The 22,136-nt window shown below is 40.7% G+C and overlaps 1 protein-coding gene across 1 annotated transcript in view; it reads left to right on the forward strand.

The window, feature by feature from the left end:
* spega (striated muscle enriched protein kinase a) overlaps positions 1-22,136 on the forward strand; it is a 153,067-nt gene that overhangs the window by 27,081 nt on the left and 103,850 nt on the right. The window contains exons 3-7 of the mRNA XM_072447447.1: positions 10,026-10,118; positions 15,636-15,786; positions 16,532-17,146; positions 18,228-18,571; positions 19,645-19,734. Of these exons, the coding sequence (XP_072303548.1) occupies positions 10,026-10,118; positions 15,636-15,786; positions 16,532-17,146; positions 18,228-18,571; positions 19,645-19,734 (1,293 nt within the window). The remainder of the gene's footprint in view (positions 1-10,025; positions 10,119-15,635; positions 15,787-16,531; positions 17,147-18,227; positions 18,572-19,644; positions 19,735-22,136) is intronic.

The raw sequence follows: 22,136 nt of genomic DNA on the forward strand, positions 1-22,136 counted from the left end.
TAACAATAAGAAGACATTTTCTGAAAATACTATGTAATACTTGTTATGCAGACAACTGAGGACACGTCAGGTCAAAATAACAGACAGAAAAATGGTTGCTATAGAAATGTGAGTCAAAATTCTCTCAAAAATCTGAAATGTATGGGTAAAATATTTATTTAAAAAAAGCCTAAATGGTCATTCTTAAATTCAGTTTTTACATTTTTTGTCTTTTCCTTATTCAATGAAAATCAGATCAGATAAAATGTATTGTTTCATCGTTAAATCCTCTAGTTTAAAGTTGGTTAAATCAACAATTTTGTGAAGCCCTGTGAGACGACTGCTTTGGCTTTTGGACAAAAATACATTTAATTGAATATAATTACTTACCCTCTACAGAAAACCGTTTGAAATTTTCCTAAAGCAATCTCAAATTCTACTCACTCACATTCAAAACATTTACAATTCTCTGGCGCTACTGTCTCATCAAATATGCATGCGACTGTGAGCAGAGAGACAATCTGCCGTGATAATAAGTAATCCATCCAGGACGAGGGAGCTGGGAGACAGGCGAGCGAGCGGGCGGCCCCTGATGGAAAGTGTGTCAGTGGGCTACGCTGCACGGCGGGGGGGGGGATAGGTGCCAGGGAATAGGTGCTTTTTATTTTGCTTAGTCGACATGATTCTTCCAATATCGTCCACAGAGTAATACAGAAGGTCTTGTGGGACTAAAGCTTTTGGGGGCTCACAAAGATGTTATTTAGACCTGGTTTAGTTGTCCTGGATTACTTTGAGTTTACTCCTGGTTTTTTGCCTCTTTATAATGTTTAGGGCCTGGTTTTGTTCACTTCAACCTGTTAGATTTGACATATACAGGACCGGTTAAAAATGGCTGTAACCCTGGTTTAGTTGTAGGTTTAGCCTGGTGCTGGTTTAAATCCTTAGAGATGTTTTGGTCCATATTTATGTATTATTTTATGCTAGTCTACTCTTGGAAAATATCCACAGATTGTTTCCATGGCAGGGGTTTTGAGGCCCAAATACCACATAGTGTCCTCTGAAATGTACATATATTTTCCCATTCTTTATCAAAATACCCTTTATTTTTATTGTAATTAGTAGAGTGGCTGTCCAAATTGTTAATACATTTATATAATTTAGACATTTTTCCCTTGAAACCTCTGATTTATCAGGTTTAATAGATATCTCACTAAGAGGGTTATAATGGTCGTTGCTGAGTTTAATTTATTGGTTATAATAACCACGTTTTTGTAAAAACCTATAAAAGTCTTGTTTCTTCAAGTCAAAGGATTTTTTTCAACCTATCAAAACTTTTCATTTGATTACATTTTACAACCTGTTAGAAAAGCATTATTCCTTTTGTTATCAAGACAAAAACATCTAAATTAGGATTAAATCTGGGCCCAAACCAGGACAAGAGTGAATGTGCCCTTTGACTTGTTCAAGGCATAGTTTTGTCCTCTCTTGACCTTTGTTCAGGTGCTTGATTTAGTTTTGGCCTAGGTTCTAATTCAGTCCAGTTTGAGTCTTAATTTAAACTTTAAGCAGATTTCTGGTTTAATTTATTTCCAGTTGAGGTCATTATTTATTCCTGGTTAAGTCCTGGTTTAGTCCCGACTATCACAGCAGAAACAGTATAAAACCATTAGCCTTTTATGGCACTTCCATCTAACACAGTGAGGTTTCCCGCTGGTGCCAGAGTGTGTCACTAGCCTGCAGTCGATCACACGGCCCACGCAGAAGCATTAGAGCCTGGGGAGAGTTTACGGGAGAGGGCTCTAACTGACACAGTGAGACGAAGCATTCTGCACGCCACCTCCATGTCAGCAAAGATGTATCACTGCATGGACAGAGAAGCAGCAAACCAAATAAAACATTGTGATAAGAATATGGATGTGTATTGTAAAGTAGTATTCTGTAAATTTCTGGCAAAATTAAAGGTTAAATGCTGACGAGTAACACATTTTAAACAGCCATTATTCCTAAAAGCAGTGCTAAAATTCTATTAAGTAAATAAATACATACAATTATGGCAAAATTGTGACCTGAACCACACCATTTATTCATCATAAATAATGTCAACATTTGTTTGGTCTTGTAAATCTAATCTCTGGGATTGTATCTCGTTCCGGCTCAAATTTCTACCCAAATAAAGGTTAAAATATGGTGACTGAAGCCATCTAGAAATAGAGTATTTAAGAATGAAGTGTCAAATTAAGCAAAATATCTACTCATGAAGCTGTTTAGTTATAAAACGTCTTCGGCATGAGTCTGTAAAATCCAGTTAACAATTACGGTTATCAAAAATATAATTATGATAAGTTTAATTGTCTAGTTACAATTAGTATTATTATCGTTTCAGCCCTAAATTGTAATTGCCTAGTTGTAACAAAGCAGTGGCACTAGCACAAGTACTAATTTTAGCATGAGCTTCGTGAATGAGATCGTACAGAATTCAGATTGTTGGGCAGTGCTTCCTGAAGTGATTATTGTTTGTTGAACTCAACCAAGATGAATTCAGCGCCAGAGAATACCAGAATAGCCTAGGTTTTGGACTAGAATATACATCATTACATGGTATAATGCGCTTGTTTTGTCCAATATAGCATATTTTTGCACATAATACTAATGTTTCCAAGTTAATAATACTGGTCAACTCAGAACATATTAGCTGTACATTGTTGTAATGACTTAATTCTGCATTTCTTGAAATTAGCTCCGTGTAGACGCTAGCACCATTAGCTCCATGTAGACGTTAGCAACATTAAAACTCCTTATAGACGTTAGCAACATTTAACTCCCTATAGACGTTTGAAACATTAGCTCCGTGTAGACGTTAGCAACATTAAAACTCCTTATAGACGTTAGCAACATTAGCTCCGTGTAGATGTTAGCAACATTAAAACTCCTTGTAGACGTTAGCAACATTAGCTCCGTGTAGATGTTAGCAACATTAAAACTCCTTATAGACGTTAGCAACATTAGCTCCGTGTAGACGTTAGCAACATTAGCTCCATGTAGACATTAGCAACATTAGCTCTGTGTAGACGTTAGCAACATTAAAACTCCTTATAGACGTTAGCAACATTAGAACTCCTTATAGACGTTAGCAACATTAGCTCTGTGTAGACATTAGCAACATTAGCTCCGTGTAGATGTTAGCAACATTAAAACTCCTTATAGACGTTAGCAACATTTAACTCCCTATAGACGTTTGAAACATTAGCTCCGTGTAGACGTTAGCAACATTAAAACTCCTTATAGACGTTAGCAACATTAGCTCCGTGTAGATGTTAGCAACATTAAAACTCCTTGTAGACGTTAGCAACATTAGCTCCGTGTAGATGTTAGCAACATTAAAACTCCTTATAGACGTTAGCAACATTAGCTCCGTGTAGACGTTAGCAACATTAGCTCCATGTAGACATTAGCAACATTAGCTCTGTGTAGACGTTAGCAACATTAAAACTCCTTATAGACGTTAGCAACATTAGAACTCCTTATAGACGTTAGCAACATTAGCTCTGTGTAGACATTAGCAACATTAGCTCCGTGTAGATGTTAGCAACATTAAAACTCCTTATAGACGTTAGCAACATTAGCTCTGTGTAGACGTTAGCAACATTAAAACTCCTTATAGACGTTAGCAACATTAGCTCCGTGTAGACGTTAGCAACATTAAAACTCCTTATAGACGTTAGCAACATTAGCTCCGTGTAGACGTTAGCAACATTAAAATTCCTTATAGACGTTAGCAACATTAGCTCCGTGTAGACATTAGCAACATTAGCTCCGTGTAGACGTTAGCAACATTAGCTCCGTGTAGACATTAGCAACATTAGCTCCGTGTAGACGTTAGCAACATTAAAACTCCTTAGACGTTAGCAACATTAAAACTCCTTATAGACGTTAGCAACATTAGCTCTGTGTAGACATTAGCAACATTAGCTCCGTGTAGACGTTCGCAACATTAAAACTCCTTATAGACGTTAGCAACATTAGCTCCGTGTAGACGTTAGCAACATTAAAACTCCTTATAGACGTTAGCAACATTAGCTCCGTGTAGACGTTAGCAACATCAAAACTCCTTATAGACGTTAGCAACATTAGCTCCGTGTAGACGTTAGCAACATCAAAACTCCTTATAGACGTTAGCAACATTAGCTCCGTGTAGACGTTAGCAACATTAAAACTCCTTATAGACGTTAGCAACATTAGCTCCGTGTAGACGTTAGCCACATTAAAACTCCTTATAGACGTTAGCAACATTAGCTCCGTGTAGACATTAGCAACATTAGCTCCGTGTACACGTTAGCAACATTAAAACTCCTTATAGACTTTAGCAGCATTAAAACTCCTTATAGACGTTAGCAACATTAGCTCCGTGTAGACGTTAGCAACATTAAAACTCCTTATAGACGTTAGCAACATTAGCTCCGTGTAGATGTTAGCAACATTAAAACTCCTTATAGACGTTAGCAACATTAGCTCCGTGTAGACGTTAGCAACATTAAAACTCCTTATAGACGTTAGCAACATTAGCTCCGTGTAGACGTTAGCAATATTAAAACTCCTTATAGACGTTAGCAACATTAGCTCCGTGTAGATGTTAGCAACATTAAAAGTCCTTATAGACGTTAGCAACATTAGCTCCGTGTAGACATTAGCAACATTAGCTCCGTGTAGACGTTAGCAACATTAGCTCCGTGTAGATGTTAGCAACATTAAAAGTCCTTATAGACATTAGCAAAATTAGCTCCGCGTAAACGTTAGCAACACAGTAAAACTCCTTATAGACGTTAGCAACATTAGCTCCGTGTAGACATTAGCAACATTAGCTCCGTGTAGACGTTAGCAACATTAGCTCCGTGTAGATGTTAGCAACATTAAAAGTCCTTATAGACGTTAGCAACATTAGCTCCGTGTAAACGTTAGCAACATTAAAACTCCTTATAGACGTTAGCAACATTAGCTCCGTGTAGACGTTAGCAACATTAAAACTCCTTATAGACGTTAGCAACATTAGCTCCGTGTAGACGTTAGCAACATCAAAACTCCTTATAGACGTTAGCAACATTAGCTCCGTGTAGACGTTAGCAACATCAAAACTCCTTATAGACGTTAGCAACATTAGCTCTGTGTAGACGTTAGCCACATTAAAACTCCTTATAGACGTTAGCAACATTAGCTCCGTGTAGACATTAGCAACATTAGCTCCGTGTACACGTTAGCAACATTAAAACTCCTTATAGACTTTAGCAGCATTAAAACTCCTTATAGACGTTAGCAACATTAGCTCCGTGTAGACGTTAGCAACATTAAAACTCCTTATGGAGGAACATTAATCTTCCATCTCTTCATGCATGAGCTGTGCGTGAGAAAAGAAAGAGCGAACGCATCTACGAGGGGTCATTTGTGGATGTGGCTCTCCCGAAGCACCCTCCGCTCACCCACAGTTATGAAATCTGATCATCATGTAAAGCGCGACAGACGCATGTAAAATGCCCGAGTTTGACCTCATCTCGCCTCGCTCCCTCAATCTTTTGCTTATAGACGAGGAAGCCATTTTGAGATGCTCCCGGGGGTCATCCGTCCTCTCGCTAGTCACTGCTATAACCGAGCAGAAGAACGCGTGTGGACCTTCCCACGGGGGGATCGGTATTGATGATGTTGGAGGTGAAAAACAACCAGAGGTAGTAAAACCCCTTATAGACGTTAGCAACATTAGCTCCGTGTAGACATTAGCAACATTAGCTCCGTGTAGACGTTAGCAAAATTAGCTCCGTGTAGATGTTAGCAACATTAAAAGTCCTTATAGACGTTAGCAACATTAGCTCCGTGTAAACGTTAGCAACATTAAAACTCCTTATAGACGTTAGCAACATTAGCTCCGTGTAGACGTTAGCAACATTAGCATAACAGAGCATAACAACACATTTATAACTGCAGAGGCACAGGCAGCTGGTGGACTGTAGATAACAACTAAAGGGAAAATAAAACAAGTACTATCAATATTACAAGGCTGGAATTTACCTGTGGGAACTCGGAGTATGACACTCTGTTACCCTGTTCCCCCTAAATTATTATTAAGACTATTGAGACGTACTGTTTAGTTGTCATCCCTAAATACAAACGAGCTGCTTTAAAGAGCATTTAGCATTTAACAACCCATGACAACACAGATCTCAGTTTTCCATCACATTTGTCATTCTACTAAATACCAATAATGTTGTATTTTCTTGTTGCAGAGAACTGGCCACTCCACTCGGACATTTGGCAGACTGACCCATGGTGTGTTGTCAGTGTAACCCCCTCCTTTCTTTTCTTTTTCTCTTCTGTTAATTTTGTGCTTTCATTTCTTTAGATTTATCCCTTTAATATCCTCTTATACCAGTCTATTGCTTTTATATGTTATGTGCTCTGCGTGCTTTATTGTTTATATTTTTCCTTATAAATCCCCCCTTGAAAATGACTTTTGCAGTCATGCTATTACTGCACCGCTCAAGCAGATAACTTATGCTGTTGATATTTTTGCTAACACTCTCTGCCAAAGAAAACTGCTCGTACGCTACTTAAAATTCTCCATATGTTCACATTGGATAGTATCTTCATATATCTTCATAAAATTGCATAGCTGGGTCAATTTCTTCCGGGCGGGGGGAGCTACTGTACAGCTATTAAATGTTTTCTTGTGCTGACAGTTAAGGCTGTATTCTTTCTGGTGGAGGATTTGCTCCCTGCGTGTCTCCATAGAGATGTCGTAACATTTTTGTGCGTACGCCTGCTTTGTAAATGAGACCCCAGATCTGCGGAGAGGCAACCTGACTCATGAAAGACTAATGCTTTGTTTTTGTGAGCAATGTGAACATCTGCATTGAAGTAAATGCAGGAAAGATACATTTAATGCCAAATTGCGAAACGTTGCATGAGAAGCATTTGTACCTCCATGGAGACAAGCAGGTGGCGCACACCATAGACATAGAAGAAGCAGTGGTTGATGCTGATGCTATAGACCACTTAGCAACTCAGCTAGTCCTGTAACATTAGTGCAACTCCCGAGCCAATCCACCGTATTTCCCCCCCATAACCGTTAGCATTAGCTGTTAGCATTAGCCCTCAAAAATAACAACTTATGACTAATCCAGAGAGTTTTGTCTGGTACCAACCCATCGAGTATATTTAGGTCAAAGCCTTGTTAAAGGGCATTGTTGAATGTATAAACCTTTTAATGTTTTATTTTTGATAATTGGTTTGTAAAACTGTCATCTGAGCTAAAGGCTAGCTCACTTTAAGTGGAGATTCCTGATGTTGTGCTTCTGGTAAGAATCTATTGACACTAAACAGCCTCTTTTACATATTATTAAAGCTGGGATACCTAATCTAACTAACTCCTAGCTCTCACAAAGGCTTTGACACAAAGCATTCATTTTCAGGCGCAGACTTGGCTTTAGAACAGCTTCTTTCGAATGGCAAAGTGAAGCTAGTGCGACTGCCGCAAGCGCAGCCAAACACGGCACTGGTTTCAGCTCTTACTCCCGTGTTGACGAGACAAAAAATACTTTGCACAAAAAACTTTTGGCTATTTGGGTATAACATTTTAGCAAAATATACATTCACAAAGACAAGAAAAACCAAGGCACTAAAAGCCTTGATTGCTGCATGGCTATTAGCTTAAAATATGCACCAATGCATCGCCCCCTCTCTCCAATTGAACACCTGTTTTAATATTACTGTGTTTTTGGACATTTAAGTACCCTTGCAGCGTTCCTTATTTCTATTTCCAATTGTTTTTTTGTTTTGTTTTTATTAAAAAAAAGTTAGGTACCCTAGCTGTACCGTAGGCTACTTCAATTTTTGGGATTAGCTTCACTGTTAATTTGTGAAAGAACGTTCCAAATATAGCCAAGTTATCATGTTATAGCAACGGCCATAGATATCAATGGCAGACCCTCTTTCAGTAAAATCACATTGTGTTTCTTTAATGGTAATTGTAAATATATTTGAGCGATATCATATACTAGCTTGTATCAATTGTTGTTTAAAAAAGAAAAACTACCAAATCTATCAAAAATCTGCAAAAGGAGATAAAAAATAAAAATGACAACAAACTTTTTTCCCATCCACCCCAAAAACTGTGACATTTCTGCCATTTTGTTAATTTTACTGTCCATTCACACTTGTGCAATACTTGAAACTCAACCAAGGCCAACTACCAACTATGGCTTAATATATTTCTGATTGGTTTCTATTCTATTTTTGTGTTGTCATATACATTTTTGTCAATACCAGTACTATTTTACCAACACCTCTTCTAGTGCACTGTAATCAGGCTTCAGGCTTTTTGTGACTTTTTCGATTTCTGTGGTGCTGAAATTGTCTAACCAGTGACCGTTATCCGCCAGCCGGCCTCCACTCTCGGCTGCTGGTTTTTTAGACTTCTAATGGGTACGAAGAGGATTGGCCGTGTGGGTGAGCGAGATGCTGGTTTCCATAGTAACGCTGCTCTCCCGTCTGCCCTCTCTTGCTGCCACTATGGAAGCGAAGTTTTCCGCTCCTGCCGAAAACAAAGCTACGGTAAAACCTCCTCACCCTCTCACTCACACGCCCTCCGTCATCTGTGTCGCTTGTGCTCAGCCTTTTGAATTTATTTGATATTTCATACGTTGCTGCTGTTGTTGTTGCTATGAATGCTTTCCATAAACTCAATACCACAGTGAATTATATTTCTGTGCTTCATTTATGCTTGTCTTCTTTGTCAACAAATGTGTTTGTTATTTTTCGATTTACATTTTCTTTTTTTTTCTCCATCCTTTACTACATTAATGTACTACATGTGTGTTTTATATTCTATACCTGAATATACTCTCCGAATACAGATGCAGTATTGGGGTCCTCTTACTCCATAGGTGCTTAGGTCTCACATGTAAAAGCCAATGCAGCACATCAAGTCACACTCGACGGCAGCTTATAAAAAGGCTGTAAAACTCCTCATGGGGGCCTTTAAATAGGATTTTATCACCAGATTACTGACCAAAAGAAAGACATAGGGTGAGGCTGTGTGAGAAGATGAAAGATGGTGGTTTGAGCGGTTTATAGAGTTTTCTATGCACAAAGAGAAGCAGGAGAGGAGCAGCGCCGTGTCCGAATTCAACAAGTTCCTGTCAAACACGTGCCCAGTGCGTGCACGCTCACACATAATAAAGTGCCAAAACCACTTTATCAATGTACACCAGCCTGGGACATCGCCAAGCCCCTGTGAACGTTGTTTAATCTGTTTTTCAGATTAAACCCTTCGAGGCAACCACTGTTGTGATTTTGGGCGTTACAAAAATAAATTGAATTGAAATTGAACCTGCCAATAAGAGTAAACCCCATTAAAGATATCTTGAAAACTGTATATAATAGTTTTTCCTTCTCATTTAGCCAAAGTTTGAGTCATCTTTTTCTACTGCATTCTAAAGGCCATTATTCTGAAAATCCCTGTTTACGGCAACGTCCTGTAAAAGCGCAGATGGAAATTAGCGCTGCAGTTTTTAACCAGAAATAAGCAGACTTTTTTTTTTTTGAAGATGTTTTAAAGAGCAAAAAAAAAAGCTGGCATCTGGCAACCCAAGGTGTGGGGCTCATTCTGCTTTCTGACTGGAAAACCAAAAACACACAATGTAAATTTAAAGAAGAAAGACATTTTATTAATTGTGTATATTCAACATTATCAATCTTAAATTATATTTATTATATTATCAGTAAAATCAGCATTTGATTCGAATGGTGGGTCATCCATATATAAAGACTTTAGGGTTATGTTCATGAAATATTTAAGTTTTTCTTCTATTTACTGTACTTTGAACTAATAACATTCTAGTTTCCCCTTTGACTGGTGCAGAACAAATGCTTCTAGAACTAAGCGTCCCACCATTTACTTCTCACGAGGAGGAGAAAGTACATTATGGCGTTAAACATATGTGAAAGGAATGCTGTACTTTCTCTCCTTTTTCGTCTGAGTGATCTCTGACTGTGTGTTGCAGACTCTGAGACTACAGAGGATGAGACGACCGAGCCCCAGCTGGAGACCAAAGAGGGCAGGCAGCAGGACAAGGCCGGGCGCAAGGGACACACAGGTACCACAGATTTACATTTACTCACACAGCTGAGGGGCCACTGGGGCTCCTCAGAGAGGGTTGTGACTCAGTCCTATAAACACATCTGGAGTATTCTGATCATACATGTACCACTCGGAGTTACATTGACTTGGTCCGCTGAGTTAAAATGAAAGTAAAAAAGTAACTGAGCTTCAATGTGTGTACTTGCGCTGCAGAGAGCAAATACAATCAAATATTCAAAGTCATTTTGAAGTTGTGTTTGCAAAAGCGTTACGTTTTAGCACTAATGCTAAATTACTTGTTGCGCTCGAACATTCAAAGCTATTTTACTTTTTGACCTACATAGAGTGATCTGACAAGTTCTCTGGAGTGCTCGGAGCATTACCTCTGAATATAAATGTCGTGATTCTGTCTTTAGACAAGAAACACCACACTGGCCTAGTATGAATGTAGTGTGTGCATGAACGGTGGTGAAGTTTTGAATTTACAACAGCGTTTTCTCCTTCGTTTTGAGCGTTGCCTCCAGAGCTGTTTGGATGGACGGTATTTTAAGTTGCATTTTGAAAGTCGGATCTACCTCTCTCCCTCTTTTCCTTCCAGGTCTCATAGATGCAGCATTAGTCATTCTGGGTTTTCTTTGGAAATTTCAGTTTAAGTCAGTCCGCACCCCATCCGTCTAATACCCATTTCACGTGTTCATTATTGACGGAAGTAGAAGCCCTTGTCTAACATTATTGGTGCAAAGTACAATGTCTTTGTATATTTCTGCTGCTCTAATTTGAACACAAGCCCAAAAAACTAAATTAAGTAACTTCCATGGCTCCTTCCTTGGTCTGTTTTGCTCTCACCTCCAGAGGGCGTCTATCAACCCACTGACACCAAAACGTACGAAGTGTCTGCACCACTCAGAGACAAGGCGTCAATAGCTCTGATCTATATTGAGATGCGCTGCCGCCTGCTTAATGGAGACAGGTTTACAGGCTCCAGCTACATTCTCACCAATTCACAAATCACTCATATAAGAAGACAGTGCCGCCGCTCCCATTACGCACACAACTCACAGGGCGAAGGGCACCAAGTGCTCAAAAGGGCACCAACCTGACCAGTCAGTTTGGACTGAATGACATGGACTGTTTGTGCTGCAGCTGCACTGTTCTTTTACAGTTAAAGGGCCCATATCATGCAAAATTGACTTTTTAGAGCTTTTTGATTGATTCCTGCAGTCTTTAGCTAGAGAACAGTCTCTATCCTTCCCCTCGGATGAGTAGACAGATGGGGCCTACTCACCAGGATGACTCTGTCTGGTGAGTGCCACAGCACGCTTCCCTGTTTCAGCCCATTCTCCAGGAAGCACATGTACCTGGAACACGCCCCTCCTCCCGAGAAAACACTGCTCAGTTAGCTTCAAACTTTTTTTCCAATGCTGCTGCCGCTGACATGCTGCTGTGTCATGCATTGTGTACAGGCGCAAGCCTCGGCCTCTGTTTACACCCCCACCATCTCCACGCTAGGCTACGTCACGGGGTGGGCGGGGTGGGCGGGGAACGCACGCTCTTGCTGAGACTACGTCACGGGTTGGGCGGGGAACGCACGCTCTTGCTGAGACTACGTCACGGGTTGGGCAGGGTAGGCAGATCGCTCTTCGCGAGAGCTGGGGCAAATCTCAAACTAAGCCGTCTGCATTTCTGGGTTTGTGAGCGGGTCCAAGATATGGGTGATATTTTATAACTATTATGTTATGGGCGTTGCATAACACTTATTATTATCAAATATATGCCCTTAGGGTAAAACTTGCATAATATGGGATCCTTAAACAAGGAGCCTTCAGTAGGTCTACTCTGTCTTTAGCTTTTACCCATTCAAACTAGGACTCACGCGTCGCCGCTTCACAAGCCAGTTCAAACAGACGCACACAGATCAGGGGCACCACCGGGAACTTCACATTTGTATTTTATGAACCACAAAGAGCAAAACGGTCTTTAGATGATGAAATTGGCCTCATATACAATTAGAAACCGTGAAAAAGAGAGGATGAAACATGTGATAAGCTTTGTGAGCAATTACTAAGCTGCTGTGCTCTTCATGTATTTGGTATCAGTGTGATATTTGTTATGTACAAAACATCACCGCTACTGCAACAGCCAATCATTATTTAGAATTTACAAGCGCAGGATACAAACACAGGAAATAGGAAGCATAATTTATTTTTCTATTTTTCAAAATTAGAAGAAGGACGATCGTAATTACTTTATTACTCACCTTTTGTGAAGTTATAAAGTTAAACTGTAGTGTTCGCGGCCATTTCTCAGTAAATGTATGACACCCAGTCTACAAAATATTGCCATTAATCCAGTTTGAAGCATTCTTAAAAAGATATATAATAATAATACTTAAAGATGGACAGGAAACAGCTAAATCTAGGTGCACTAGCTTTGTTTGCACACAGCTTTTGGCTCTGAGCATCATGCGCTTTATTTATTTATTGCTTGGCTCCTACAGTCTGTGCTGGCCAGTTTTCTTATAATAAATGTTGGGTTAGATGTTCAATTTCAAGTAGCCATTAATAGCCAAACATCTGCATTGAGATGTTTAATTTGATGACTTGATGTGTTTATTTTTGTCTTTTTATTTATGTATTTTCTATTATTATGTGATCTCATGCAGAGTGTCATTAGTGACCTTGACAAATGTTATCCTTGAATTTAAGATCAGGCCTTTGTTCTAAACGGGACACGATTCCCTGGAGGTGCTGTTGAAATGTCACACTCCCGACACTGTGACAGAGTGACACTGAACAGCATGAAGTGTCTGTCACTGCTCCGTCCTTTTAGCTCCAATCAGATCCAGCCCTGTTTCTATTACTGTTGATATTGCAAATGCTATTACGAATACTATTGCTAATATTATCACTTTTACTATTACTATTACTACTACTACTAAGAGCCTACTAGTGTATTTCTGCTTCATAGACACATAAAGCACAAGTCTTGCTCTTGGGCGGGTCACAATCATTACTAAATCGACTGTATTGTACAATAAATGATGGCTGGAACACTATTTTTGGAGCTCACTGTTCATTGTGTGTACATTTTCTTTGCACTAGTTGGAAATGTTTTGTTGTTTTTGTGTAAAACAATTAGAGCTGAACTGTACAGGGTTGAGTAAGATAAATTATCATGTTTTTCCAAGGTGTTGTACATTTAGTAAAGCGTTTGGGATTCTGTGTTTAGTTTATCGTGATATTTTGATGTAGCAACACTTAAAAATGTGTAGAGGCCGTGTTCCTTTGGTCTGGTCTGAAAAGCAATTCATTAAATCCAACTTAAAACTTGGATTTTTTGTTTAGATGTCATTAGTTAGATTATGTACATTTTAGAGGAGATAAAACACACACATTTCCCATGATGCCACATCAGTACACCAGAGAAATAACGAAATAATGAGACTGACACCACCATTTCTCCATGAAGATAAGCAGGTGGCATAAAAGTGACACACAACATGTTGGTAGCGAATTGGTACGGTCCGAAAGTGTCTCCAATGTCTTACGTGAACCACACCGCCCCGTTTAAAGTGTCCTTAAGCGGACCCTCCAAGGTATGAGCTTCTAAAGCAGTCTGGCATCTGTCAGATTTGGCTAAGGTGGAACTAAGCACCAGCGCGAGATAATCGGATGATAAAAGAGAACGCAGATGCAGGCCAAAATAAGAGAGCAAAAAGCAGAAGAAAAAAAAATGTGATAAACCCAAATATAATATTTCCAAAATATAGACACAAATATATTTCCAGTCAAAGGTACGATTTAGATTGTATTTATTAAGAAAATATTATATTTGGGTGACAGCGGTTGCTCACGTAGCAGAGCTCTGTTTCTAAATGCATTTAAAACAGCTTTTGAAGTTACAATGTCCCATGTAAATCATCAACATCTAATACACATAATTACAAGATCATTTTGACCTCTGACCATTAAGAAAGTATCTAATAATCCTGCACAGTGAGTGTATAATTCCCCTGTATATTCAGAAGATCTGATTGCTTGTAGAATGACTGGCTGCCAGTGCTTGTAATGCTGACTCAGACGTGGACGCAGTAGTAGTTTCATCGGTCGTATCCGTTGGTGGTGGGTCGTCTGCTTGTGTTTCCCGTAAGTTGCTGACCGGCCCGTGTTTCCGCTGCCAGTGCACTCCTGCCTCGGCGCGCTCATCAATCACTCGTCAATCCTTACCTGATTTGCGGCGGGTGGATCTCTTTAAGTGGAGGGCGCTCCACTTTCTGCTTCATTTCCTGTTTCAAAAAAATCAATAGCTGGTTTATGTGACTGTTATAGGAGATCTTCTACTGAAAGTGTTTTTCAGACTTCCTATAAGTGATCTGTTCTTCTGTATCTACCTCTGGATCTACCTGCGTTGCACCAATGAAATTTCCCCATGTGGGACAATAAAGGAATATCTTATCTTATCTTATCTTATCTTATCTTCGACAGTGTCTGTTCAGACTGAGCACCCTTTTCCATTTGAGACTATTTACGAGGCTCATTAAAATGCTATTTATTATATTAGAAGTAGCAGGAATGTTGTGAATAAGGTTACTAGCTGTTATATGTCATATTTTACAGCATTTATAGCAGTCAGGCTGTGGATAAGACATGGCTTTAACTCCTTCATTTACTGAGACAGCTGCTTTAGTCTCTCAGTGAAAGTTCAGAGTAAATATGTTGTCTCTGAAAGCACAGTATTCAAACCTGAACTGTTTGAAACATTGTTTCAAACCTGTGGGAAAACCTATGCCTTTTCCATCCTATTCCAGTCCATGCTGTTTTCTTTCACACATTTATTCAAAAATACTATCTAATTGCTTTATATAAATGTGAAATGTGTTTCTGTGTGTATTTCTATGTCATATGTGTGTTCTGTGGATGTGCATGTTGTGTGTGGGTGTGGGTGTGTATTCCTGTGTTCTTATGTGTTCTGTGTGTTCTGTTTGTGTGTTTGTTTTAAGTACTTTGTTGAAATTGGTAACTGTGTCTCAGACGACATGCCCCTGGATGTGGGGTGCCCCAATGGTCAATCCTGGAACCGCTTCTGTTCAACCTGTACATGCAGGACTAAACATGGAGAATCTGCGTTTCAGTTTTATGCAGCTAAAATCTGGAACAGTCTTCCTAAAGATGGAGGCCTCTACTCTGACAATGTTCAAATCTAAGCTAAAAACTGTTTTTTTTAGCTGTGCATATGACTGAAATGATTTTATTTGCACTGCTCCCGTTTATGTCTTAAGCTGTTTTGTGAGTTCACTATTTGAATGCATTTTTTTCCTGTTGTGTGAAGCACTTTGAATTGTCTTGTGTATGAACTGTGCTCTACAAAGGAACTAGCCCTACCTATCCCTGTGTCCTCATGTGTCCTCATGTGTCCTCATGTGCACTCCTGCCTCGGCGCTGGTACAGCTGGCAGCCCGGTGTAAACGCTCTCTTATGAAATTTCCCCATGTGGGACAATAAAGGAATGTCTTATTTGTTCTGTGTGTTTGCAGGTGAAGGAGGTCGGATGATGGACTACATCCCAGACGCCTCAGACCGCAGGGCCACTCTGCCCGGCACTTATGACCCTGTTGTGGAGAGAGAACTGCGCGCTCTGGGCTCTCGGCCCCCAGGGGCCCACTTGGACCCGTCTAACCCATCCAGGCAAGGTCTCGGTGTGAGCGGGGGCCCCTGTGCTGAGGGGGCTCCTGTGCGGCACCTGGGTGTGGAGCCGCTGATCCGAGCATCCCATGCTAACTTGTCGCGGCCTGTGCAGGGCTCAGAGGAAAGTGTGTCTGTGGGCAGCGACTACTACGGCAGCATGTTCAGTCTGTACCGAGGGAGAACCTTCTCCATGCCCTTGTAGCACCTCGCCTGGTCTGACACAACCTCTCAACTATACTTCTATACTGTCTCTGTTGTAGAGCCAAGTGCAAAAAGCATCTTTCTCCCACACTTTCCTTTGGCTCTGTGTGACTGTTGTGAGTGTTTTCTTTCTAACTGTTAACCTTCTGATAGCCATCATGTTCTGAAGCCACTGTTAATAATGACTCAGCACTCCTGGAAACTGTGAGCACACGTTTGACACTGCATGCTTCTCCTCAGTGGCGGCCATGTTTGGATTTACACCATATGTTTATAGAGCTTCTGTGGCACGCATGGGTTTGAGCCAAGCTAATTTTAGCATGTTGTTATTACAACTAATGATCATACGATCTCTTTTACGCATGTTCTTTTATATTTAATGTGGAGTGGGGACACTTTTATAGGCATTTTGTAATGTTAACATCTTGTTCTAGTCCTTTTCTGCCTAAATGTTTTGTAAAGATACTTTGTACATTGTGTTCTGTGTTAACACAACAAGACACACTAAAGGAACAAACTTATCCACGTTTCACAACTCTTTTAGGACTGAAACTGCACCCCAACATTCACACATAAACAGTGCCCCTGCTCCAACCCCAGACAAAACAGTGGATGCTCCCTCTTCTAAAACAACTTGCGCTGGCACCAAGATCTCCGACAAGGTGAAGGCCTTTGAGGAGCGCGGAGCTAGCGTAGACCTACCAGATGATAAAAGCCGAGAGAAGAAAGGAGAAGCTGCTCAAAGACGAGCCACATTCAAGCAACGTGCCTCTTCCTTGGAGGACAAGAGCAGCTTTGCCCTCAAGGTCCAGGACTACCAGAGCAAGTTCACCGAGGAGCTCCAGAGAATCAAAAAACTGGTGGGCAAACACAACCTGAAGAAGGCCTACTCCACTGAGCAGCTGCCCCAGAGGGAGAGAGCGGGCCTGGGCAAACTGGAACCCATCCCGGACCAAGTGATCCGGAAACTGGAGGCCCTGGAGGAGAGGACGGTGAAGAGCAGAATGGGAAACATGACAAAAGCACAATTACAGGGGAAACCTGTGGATGGATCATCAAAACCAAGCTCCAGGACCATTGCTGTACCCATGGAAACTGCATCCGCTCAGCCGTTACCAGGGAAACCATCGCTAACAGCCAAGAGGTCAACACTCACAAGGTTTGAATGAACACTATTTTTCAATTTTAAGAGTTTGATTCACAGAGAAAATAATCTTGGTGAAGAGGCTGAGGAGACTGACGGTTCTGCTGCTGCGGTCTGAGAGAGTGTGGGGGGGACAGTTGTAGTGGAATCAATAAACGAGGGAGGAGACAGTTTGTTCATAGAGCTCGGGATTGTCCTCTTAATTTTCAGATAAACCTAAAGAGATTTTAGGATGTTAAATGCGTAACTCAACACATTCTGACACAAAACTTTTAGAAATGTATTTTCCAATAGTGACTAAAGAATTCTGGGCATGCCCTGTCGATCAATTAATTAATTAAAAGGGGGTGTGGCATTGTGTTGGCAAAAGCTCTCATACTACTTATACAGACAAGTAATGGTAAACAGTATCTTCTGGTAAAGTTGTAATAAAGTTAAATCTTTTATGCCCCGGTACATATATTGTTACAGCAGCTAAAAATAAAACTATGATCTAAACTATTGAACTCTATTTATAATTTGAAACTCTCCCTGGCCTGTAAAACTCATTGCAGTATCCGGCTGCTCAGAATGCATTCGGTTAGTGAGGAATACTTTTGGAAAGAGTTTATAATGAACTACCGGTATTTCTGTTTTTAAGGTTTTTGAAACAGTAAATAAGTGTTGTTTTGGTTGAGGTATCACGTTGCACTGCTGCCAAAAACAGGGCAGATTTGGCACTAACAGTCGCTTTTTGGTCCATATTTACATCTTACTAGTGAGGAAACCTGAGTGTCTGAGCAACAGGCAGAGATTGAGAATTTTGCATCTATAAATGTCTACGGTCTTGTTTAAGTGGCGATTGAAAAACCTGTTTTATGTTTGACTTTTTAACAGCACAAACCAACTTAACTGTTGTAACTCCAATTAAGTCAGCTCTTTATGGTCAGATTGTGTTGAAACAAAGATCAGATTAAAGTCTTGCTTGAGTAACAGAGCTCCAAAGATAGCAGTGCCTCCAGTTAGCTTCACAACTCAAGCCAACGTCGATGACATCATGTAAAAGATATGAAGATTTAAAGTGTATTTTCAGTTGATGTTGCTGTTTTCTACACAGAAGCTCCAGTTCACCCGTCTCTCCTTCCCCAACAACACAAGACCCAACACCGGACCAGGCAGAGCGATCCTTGAGCCCTACTGGCAAGCGAACAACTCCGGTGGGCGTGAAGGACCAGGCACCCAAGTCCCAAACGCTCTGCACCTCCTCCTCCTCCAGCGCGACTCCCATCAGCCCCCTCACCAAAAGACGCAGAGCCGAGGGAGGGCCGAGGCTCGCCATCCCCACGATCCTGGTGGAAGACAAGCCCATGGAGACGCAGTGCGATGGAGATGGCGACCCGAGGAGGAGGACTAAGAGGGGGCGGAGGAGCAGGAGCGGCCCGCCTAAATCTGCTGAAGAAGGTAGTGAAATAGTCTCTTCAAAGTGTTTGTTATATCCCTGTTCATTTTACTCCTATGGTTAAAGCGATTTTTTAGGACTTTTCTTAGTTGAAATCACAAGGAAGCGACTGACAGGGACAGACAGTTACATCCAATCAGAGACGTTGGATGAAAACCATTGAGAGACATTTTTTTGAAAATTGATTTTGTTGAGGACTGCCCATGTTAACATATTGTAGATATTTTTTTTACTAAATTACTTCCTTTAAACTGCAGTACAGATAGTAACATTTCATTGTAACATGGGTGACATTTTAGAGCTCAAGTCTTATTTTTCAAATAATCACGTACAGGGATGTGGGCGGGGATACGGGGTAGGTGGAAAAACTCACAGGACAATACAGGATTACTCAAACATGCAGGAATCAATCAAATCAATCAAAATACAACTTTGAGTAAACTAATGATGTAGAAACACTGTTGTATACCAGGTTAAAAGCTCATTGAAGTTGATTTTGCATAGCATGTCTCCTTTAACACAGATGTTTAACATAAAGGAAAGCTTCTCTCTCTTAGATTACAATGATTGCACACATCATTCTTTATAAAGACATACAATTACCAACCAGCTCGTAGCAATGCCAACCAGCTCGCTCCAGCCAACCACCAAACTAGATCTAATCATCATTACAACTATTGGACCTAAACCCAACACAACCCAGTATAAAAACTTGTTTTATTCCCACACATAATCCCAGAATGGAACCAACTACCAACTGAAATAGTTTTAAGATAGACTTGTTAAACTATAACACATCACACATTACCTTTCCTTTCCTCAGCATCATTACATATTGTATGTGGTTGCTTGTGCCCAGCGCTGGTCCTGTTCTGACCTGGACCTGGTCAAAATTCAATGTAGGCTTTGAACAAAAATAATGAGAGGAGATTAGGAGATCACACCTTTGACCAATTTCTCAGTGTGTTCTCAAATACTAAGATACATTTCATCCATGTTCAACGTAACCACCACCCCTTCCTTTAGGATCCAACCCCATCAAACACACAGATCCTCTATGATGTGTTCTGTGCAGGGGCCTCCTCTGATGACTCCTACCAGTCTGAAGATGAGGAGCCAGCCGAGGGAGCAGAGGCAACACTATCTAGCAACACTCCACCCACAGGTAGGACCAGATTGCCCGAGGTATAACTGGCATATACGGTTTTAAATATAGAAGAAGGCAAAATATAAAGAGCAAACTCATTGCTTACCATAAAAACAATATGTCGCCGACCATCCACAATTGAGTTATATTACGTTGCCAAATGTCAGATCGTAGTGTTCGCCCTTCACGGTTAAACCCACCTCACTCCCACATGACAGAGCATGATAGAGGCTGACCAATAATGATGAGAGGAGAAAAGTAGATGATATCTGCCCCTGTTCTTTATGTGGCTTCAATGAGAACAGGTTATCAATGGTTAATCTGGTAAACAAAGGAAAATGCAGAAAAGTAGGCTAGAAAAAGATGTCATAGAACTATCCTATTTTAATATTAATAAGGTAGCAAAATAAAAACATTAATTTTGAAGTTTGTAGATTCCATTTTCTAAAGTTCATAAATGTATGTAGGATTTGTTTTGCTTGATGAAATAAATAAAAATGTGATTCTCAACTTGCTTTTGGTGGTCCAGGATAACTTCACATTTAAGAACTGTTTATTATGTGGTCGTTAAAATGTATGCTACATTTGACGCTAATCACTATTAGCTAATAATCATCTACGGAAACAGTGCTACAGGCGGTAATTGGTGGTTGTCTGGCGCCAAAACAGCCCTGATTTTTAAATAGTTTGTGATTCTTGGTAACTCACGCTAACTCTCCAGTTGAAAATGCATGGAGCTAATGTATGGAAGGTACCAGCTATTCGAACGTGGGAGTTTTAGCGTATAAACACTGTAATACAATATATGTATTGCCCACACGTTCTTTTAAAATATTTCAAATTTTTAACTTAGAAATGATGTGGAAAAGCTGAATAATCCTTAGCACTCTCCCTTCCTGACTCCTCGTCGCCTGGTGCATTGTGCTAAATGTGTTTGTCCGTGGGAGGAGGTGGAGAAGGCTCATCTCCTCTTAGTGGTTTGGTGGAATATAAGGATCTGCAGTGATGCTCCTTATGCCCAGGGGACAGGGGCCCCCTCTTGGGGCTTGAGAGGCTCCTACTCTGCCCCTTGCCTTACTCTGCTATGACACGCTGCTGTAGTCTACACTGTACTTTAAGTACTGTACTACAGAGCAGGGGTGTCCAAACTAGGGGCAAACGCAGTCATCAGAGCCATTTTCTTGGTTCTCAGACTTCCTGGTGAATTGGCCCACATTTCCCTGAAAAGGCCTTTTACTCCTCTACCAATTTAACCTTAATATCGAACCTATCAATGTCTAGAGTCTCTTAAAACCTCAGACAAAAACTAGTGTTTGAATTATTCATAGCATTGGTTAATGTTTAAATATGCAGCCCTCAAACTGAGGCAAAATATTGTTGCTATTGTACTGTTTTCAACAGCTGAGCAATATGACCAAAAACAAAATCCCTAAAATCCTTATGTTTGATCTCATGATGTTTTGATGTCAAGCTTAGGGATCATCTCAAAATAGGTTGAAGCTTAAAAGACAAAATTTTTTTCGTCTCTCTCTGGACCCCCTCCCCCCCTCAAAAGACAAAAAAAAATGTCTGGCATCACATAAAATTTTACGCGTTGATAAACCGATAGTAGCTTATAGACCCTGCTCACCTCTAGTGAACATCCCTGAACATCCTTTGGTAAGTTTATATTTAGAAGTTATGAACTCTCCAAATAATGTCACCTGTCGCGCATGTTTGTTTACTCAATCCACATGGTCCACGGGCCCTAGGGGCCCTACAACACATCCCATTCAACCGAAACTGTGAGATGACCACATTGAAATAGTCTCAAGAGGATGAGAGAGTGAGAAACTAATGTTTCTTGTCAAAACCTGTAATTGTCAATTGCGTGCGTTTAGACCTTAGACGTGATGTCAGAATGACAGAAGCAGAACACGCGCTTTCGTCTCAGTGAGAATCTCACGTCTTCTGTGATTGGCTGAAACCTCATGCGGGGTTTGTGTTGGTCCTTCTTCCGGTCAGTGCGTAGCACGTTACTAGGGCGAAATCTCTTGATCATTTGCTGCGCCGTGTCTTGCCGCAAAAAAACTTTTCCAACTTTTCTGCACTAGCCGTGTTGGCGACGCCTGCCCCGCTCCCTGTGCGGGCCACGGCGCGCCGTGCTCCCCGCCCGCACCCGCCGCGCTCCGCCCGCATACGCCCGCACCCGCCCGCATCCGCCGCCTAATGTTGGCCTAATGCTCGTTGCGGATAGTTTTTTAGCATTTCAAAACAATTTCTGCCACAACGATGCTTCAAAGCAACAAAAAGACGAAATGTAGATTCTACCCACCCTCCAAGACGAAAAATATTAAGTCTTTTCAGCTTCAACTCATTTTGAGATGATCCCTTATAGCAGCTCCTTGTATTTACTATTACAGAACTGTCACTTTACAAGA

This window comes from Eucyclogobius newberryi, unplaced genomic scaffold (assembly GCF_026437365.1).
Source record: "Eucyclogobius newberryi isolate DKJ021-1_F unplaced genomic scaffold, fEucNew1.0.hap1 SCAF_1, whole genome shotgun sequence".
NCBI classification, from domain to species: domain Eukaryota; kingdom Metazoa; phylum Chordata; class Actinopteri; order Gobiiformes; family Gobiidae; genus Eucyclogobius; species Eucyclogobius newberryi.